Here is a 6,042-nt window from a genome sequence, read left to right as displayed (position 1 = left end):
TCTCTCCCTCTCTCTCTCTCTCACAGCCACAAACTTTCTACTCTTCCCCACCTTGGTTGCCGACACCTTGTAGAGTTTGGTTCCTCTGTTCTTGATACTTTACCTTCCTCTGCTCTGATGAGCTGTTCTACATAGAACACTCCATAATTAAAGGTTTTAAAGTGACTCCAAATTGAGTTCCATCTGATCTTATTCCACAATTAAGTACCCTTTTAACAGTTGCTTTAATTTTGATATATCCAAAAAGATTTAACTGTAAGTGATTTGAGCCCTGTGATCTCCATGACCTTCTTCCATGGTTGGTTTAATAAGTTCATACTAGTATCTTAACAACAAACACTAGCTTTTAATCACTTCTAAACATTCTTTTACTGCAGAAGGCCCACTCTAGAAGAAGCTTTTAATGAGAAAGGTTGATGGTTTTAAGATTTCCAGCATTTTTCATGAATGAATCATTTGCTGACTCCAGCTTTTGATTTGCTCCATATGATTTTTCTTTTTAGGCAGTGAAGTGAGGCAGACCAGTTGTCAACTTGCTCCACTACCTTTCCTATGAGAGTGACTAGGGAAAGGGACTACACATATATGCAAAGGAATGCTGTGTAAACTGTAAACAGAACCAATGTATATGAAAAGAAACAAAACCACCTAAGCTCTCTTCATCTGTGCAGCCATCAATCTCAGTTCCTGTTAAAGAAGCTGCTCTTAATCATCTTTGCTTTTGTAAAAGTGAAACACCCCCTCCCTTAAAAAAAGAACTTTTTTATACTGTACAGATAGTAATTTGGAAATAAGAAATAAATGGAAAAAAACAAAAATAAAAATAAAAAACACAAAAAAAAGAAAAAATATCATGAACACATCCTGGGTAAGGATTTGGATTTGGTACTACTTGGGCTTGATAATCTTGACTTCGTCAATTTTTCCATCTGGGTCTGCATTTTCTTACAAACCTTCTCCAACTCCATTACCCTCCATTGCATTCCTTGTAAATGTACTCTGAGTTTCTCATTCTCCATTGAAATATCGAGCTTCCTCGCATAAAGCACAACTTGCTCATCATCCTGAGCTTCCCTCCCTGTAATTCCCTTCTCAATGAAACTACAAGGTGAGTCAACAATACATTCGAGATGGTTAGTGTCTCCGAGAAAGCTTTTGAGCTTTGGATGTTGAGATATGAGAGCTTGGACTGCGGTTCTTGATGGGAATTTTGAGATTCTAGTAAGGTGATTGAAAGCTTCCAATGAGAGCTTCTCATAATTCAGTGCACAACAGATCTTCATCTTTTCTTCCTCGGATAATTTAGGATGAGCCTGAAAAAAATCCTGAATCAGCCCAAATTTAATTATACAGAATCCACTAACCCATTTAAATGTTTCAATTAAAGATTAAACTTGAAAAAAAAAAAAAAAAATGCAATGGAAAGGCTGCCTCCACTTTGGATGTTAGATTCCGTACCTCTAGATATATATCCATGGCTTTGTAGATTCCATCATAGGAGTCTCTTGAAGAATCAGGCAGGGCTGTCATTAATGCAATGAATTTTGAAGGTTTCACACAGGAATCAGGGGCCACTTCTGCAATATATAAATCCATCAAGCTTGCAACTTTTTTCAATTGAGTTGATGATGCCAAGCAATCTCCGTTGCTTAGAAATGATTTCAAGAATCTCACTACCAGATTCACATCATAAAGATAATTTGAACCAGGTGGTGATGGGATAAGAAGGCTATCAACAGTAGCTTGATGCAATTGTGAACCAATCATATTCTCTAATCTGTTCCGGCAACATTTGTTCACATTCGATCTCAAAGCCACCCGAAGAATCTCAAATAAGCTCTTGCAAGAAACAGAGCCATGGTCTAGCAAGGACAGCAGCTCAACCACAATCTCTGTGATTTTGCATTTCTCAGTGGATGTGGCATTGCAATATTTTGACTTTTGGTAATAGAAGAGGAACCTACTGAGAATAACATGATCGAATTTCTTGGCAACCATGGCCCTCAGAGCCTTTTCAATCAAAATGTGGTTCAAGCATGCAAGATCATCGAACCACCAAGTTGCCCGAGAGTAGCTGTTCTTATAACTTTCAGTGCTTCTCGTATCGCAAGAAAACCGGAAACCAGAGCTAGCAGGAGAAGAAGTAGATGGACTGGCATCGATTGCCAAAGCAGCCACCCTTGCTATGAGTGAATCCAAGCATTTCTGAAGCATTCCAGAAGAAATAGCTGCTGGTACAAAATCCTGACACTGTTTCAAAGCTACCAGAAGTTCAGACCAGGCCCAGTAACTGATCCCTTCTAGGAATTCTTCAGTTTGTTCAATCAAATTGTCAGTTGCAGAGATTCCTTTGGTCATTTCCATGAAATGTGCCCCACAATGTAGAAGAGATATGTTAGAGGGGGTTATCTCAGTTTGACCATTGTTGTAGCAGAACCTTGCCATGAGTTCAAAACCGTCTGCCCCTCCTGGCAAGTCATGGAATATCACTTTGAGGTTCTTCCTTGCTGCAGTGGATTTACCAAATAATTTTTTTAATCTACCTGAAAATGATGAAAGAATTCTCTGCACATGCACAGAAAATGTGAAATTAAGGGGGGAAAAATGAAAAAAAGAAGAAAACATAAACTGCTTTGAAATTGAAAAGCAAAACCTATCACAACAAATTTATGAGCTAAGCTCTGGCAAGTAATGAAGGAAATATGGTAAATAAAACTTAAATCTGTTAACAAGTTTGGAATTGAACATGAAAGCAATCAGTGACAACCAACCGACCAGAATCAAAAATTAAATTCATGAACTAGTGTGGGATGAGAGGTAGTTTAGACAATTATAACAGAGGAATCTGTAAAGGTAAAACTGCTAATCATTCCGACACAAGAAGAGTTAGAAATGGGTAATTAATACGATAGGTACCCAGAGAATTGAAGGAAAACGAAATAAGGTATGAACAGTTAATCCCCATTAAAGCTGCAATAAATGGTAAAGAGAAGAAGCTACCTATCCCGCCAGCTTCTTCTGGCCTGAAATATAAAGAAAATTTCAAACAAAGATTTGAGGGAGGCAAACAAAATTAGAAACAATGGCAAGCTAACTGGTGGAGCCCAAACCAAGTTCTTCAGCATTTCAAGAAAACAAAGGGAAGAAAGAGTTCGAACAGTCCCATTACAGAGCCAGCAAAAACACTTGGAGACGCAGAGATTGAACTAATTAGAGACCACCAGTACAGATGAAGTTGTGAAGATGACCAAACAGGTTAAACAAAAGATCAAAACCCAATATAATTGTACCCACCAAGCAAAAGAAAAAGAAAGGAAAAGCAGGGTAATGTGAATTACCTTATCCACCATGAAAATCTCTTGCCCATTGACATCCACTTCAAGATCACAGCACACTTGCATCCTTATGAGTTACAAAAGATATACAAGCCACTTTAAATCAGAGTATCAGAATCTTTCACAACCCAGTAAATGGGTTGCTGTAATACCCAATTGAAAAGATTGATTCCTTAGTTCATCTTCAACTCAGCAGAGAGAGAGAGAGAGAGAGAGAGAGAGAGTTTTGGAGGGAAGAGGGGTAGATGAAAGACAGGAAGAAGCCCACAAGGTCATTTCCATAGATTAGGTAGATTAGCAGGTCTATATTCATATTCTATTGTAGTCAATGAGAGTTCAAGCAAGGTTTCTCAACATAAAAGACAAAGGAGAAAATATAAAAATAATTAAGCAGAGGGAAGGAGGAAAGAGAGACTCAAACTCCCCATGGAAAAAGTTGTAACATGAAAAGGCCAACCTCTCCCTGACATTCCTGCAGAGATTTAGTTTACAATAGTCAAGAAAGGAATCAGAAATGTCGTGGAGAGACCCAAAGCTTAAGCTTAGAACTCAAAACTTTTTGCTGGCTTTCCTTCTCTTATTCCATTTTTATCGCTGTAAGTCTCAGTCGTAGCACACCCACAACACCAGATTAAAATATAGGAACTACCACAAACACACACACACACATTCTCCGTCTCTCTCTCTCTCTCTCTCTCTCTCTCTCTCTCTCTCTCTCTGCTTTTCTGGGTGATTGGGGCCCTTATTGGTAAACGTTAAATTGTTTATGAGGTGATGGAATCATGGAAGAGCTAAGTGTTAAGAACTGAGACTGAGATACAGTATTACTAGCATCCAAATTACCCTTCTTTGCCTCGTCTAGATTAAGAGTCTAGGGCCGATGGGTCCCCACTGCTCCAGTAGAGAGAGAGAGAGAGAGAGAGAGAGAGAGAGAGAGATTCCTTCACTCTGGGACGATGGAACATCTATCATGGTCCATGTCTCATATGTTATCTGTCTCATGACTGATGAGTGATGAGACCCCTTTTTGGATTCATTTTAAATTTTATCTTACCAAACAGAAAAAAGAACAAACCTCAACTGCCCCTGCAACTCTTGTTCTCTTGTCAACCATTGCCAGTTCATGTCCAATCGAAAAGCTGTGTTCTTAAGCATTACCCACTAAAATATATAATCTTGCCCACAAGACTGATACCAGAAAGAGTTGCAGGTGAAATCCCTTTTCTTTTATTTTTTGAAATCCCAGTTCCTATAGAGAGGTTGTTGCAGAGAAGGAACAGCCCAAATCCATAGACTAACGGAAACCCTGCTTGAAAAGGTTGGATCGAAACGCGGGCAAATCGTCAGAAGGGGAAGTAGAGATGGAAACAACTGGGATAAAGCATAGAAGACGACGGGTCAGTTTGCTCGCAAGTCGCAACCAATTCCTGTGGTCACTGAGATGGGTTTTATGATTGGAAAGCCGTGGTTGGAGTGAACTTCAGTGATTATGCGTCATAGCTAGTTCTTCTTCACAGATTTTGGTATGGATAAGAGATTGTGGGTTGGTTGGAAAGGATTCCAATTTAAACTTCACTAGGGTTGATATTCAAATAGGGAAAATTACTATCACTTGCCCTTGCCCTTGCCCTTGGCCTTGGCCTATATTTATTAGCTGACGCTGAAAACAAAGATTTGATTTTTCTTTTGAAACTGAACAAAACATGATTTTGGAGTTTTTTTTTTTTTTTTTTCCCCGACTCCAAACGTCCCTCTTGCTGCGTTTGGGCAAAAACGGGTGGTTGGGGCGGGGTTAAGGGAGGAAAGGGGGTGGAGATGTGTACAGTGCCTTCAGTCTTTGAGGAAGAGGAGGAGAGAGAAAATATTATGAAAAATAATAATAATAGAAAATGAATAAGAAATGGGACAGATGATGAACTGGATGAGGAGGGGTAATCTAGGTATTTAAAAAAAGTAAGGGAGAAAAAGATGTAAAAACTCAAAAACAGGGGAGTATAAAAAAAAAAGATCAAGATAAAGAAATTTTAGTATATATAGGTTAAGTGTAAGGGAGTGACAGTAAAATTCTCATTAAAATATCATATCCATAGTGGTAAATATTAGTAATGGACCTATCCGTTTGACTTGTCTCCGATCTCCATACTTGACAAATATCCCATCAGTTGAACAGTATGGATAGGGGTAAAGGAAAAGTGGGTATTTCTGTCCGATATAGGAAATCTAATACCAATCCATTCTAATACCATATCGGATTTGAGATGACCATACTAGTTTCGATATGGTGCAATAAAACCATGTTCATATCTAAAGTAACATAGATGTTCTCATGAATTAAATTTTTTAATTAATTTGTTATGATTAAATTGATTTTTTGAGAAAAAATTGGGTATGTGGCTGGTATACTGTCAGCTAGGAGGATTGGAATCCTCTCGAACACTATCGACTTTCCAACGACCCATCCAAGGACTGAGAGGGCTTGAACACACATCCTCTGGTGTTGGTAGATGTTGGGATGCCTGACCAAGCCCCCCAACCCTTGGATGGGTTGTTGGAGGGGCACTAGAGGGCGCAACCATTTGAGAGGAGCCCGATCCAAGCTAGCATGCCTAAATAATATTTTATAGGAAAAGTTGGGTAGATTAGTGGTATACTCAAATCTTTGTCCATCTCTCTCTTCCCCTCCTTGGAAAAATCTCTTATGCCCCCT

General features: G+C 38.9%; 1 protein-coding gene across 2 annotated transcripts; it reads right to left on the bottom strand.

The window, feature by feature from the left end:
- Positions 1–605: 605 nt before the first annotated feature.
- LOC122090904 (BTB/POZ domain-containing protein At3g22104-like) lies at positions 606–4,916 on the bottom strand. Of its 2 annotated transcripts, XM_042660660.1 has the most exons (4): positions 4,411–4,914; positions 3,339–3,807; positions 1,459–2,565; positions 606–1,313 (listed from the first exon to the last, which is right to left on the bottom strand). In XM_042660660.1, exons 2-4 carry the CDS (start codon positions 3,399–3,401, stop codon positions 852–854), a joined length of 1,632 nt encoding a protein of 543 aa, XP_042516594.1. In that variant the 5' UTR covers positions 3,402–3,807; positions 4,411–4,914; the 3' UTR covers positions 606–851. The 2 variants fall into 2 exon arrangements, with proteins under 2 accessions (XP_042516594.1, XP_042516595.1); XM_042660661.1 differs by lacking the exon at positions 3,339–3,807 and having other exon boundaries at positions 4,411–4,916.
- Between the last annotated feature and the right edge of the window lie 1,126 nt (positions 4,917–6,042).

This window comes from Macadamia integrifolia, chromosome 10 (genome assembly GCF_013358625.1).
Source record: "Macadamia integrifolia cultivar HAES 741 chromosome 10, SCU_Mint_v3, whole genome shotgun sequence".
Taxonomy (NCBI): Eukaryota; Viridiplantae; Streptophyta; class Magnoliopsida; order Proteales; family Proteaceae; genus Macadamia; species Macadamia integrifolia.
Note: the sequence above shows the minus strand (reverse complement) of the source record. Positions and strands in the feature narration are given on the sequence as shown.

Excerpts from the sequence above, each read along its gene's own strand:
- LOC122090904 (XM_042660660.1), bottom strand. The coding sequence starts at position 3,401 with ATGCAAGTGTGCTGTGATCTTGAAGTGGATGTCAATGGGCAAGAGATT. Across the intron at positions 2,566-3,338 it reads AGATTTTCATGGTGGATAAG|AGAATTCTTTCATCATTTTC; the intron begins GTAATTCACATT and ends GTGCATGTGCAG. Across the intron at positions 1,314-1,458 it reads CCATGGATATATATCTAGAG|GCTCATCCTAAATTATCCGA; the intron begins GTACGGAATCTA and ends GATTTTTTTCAG.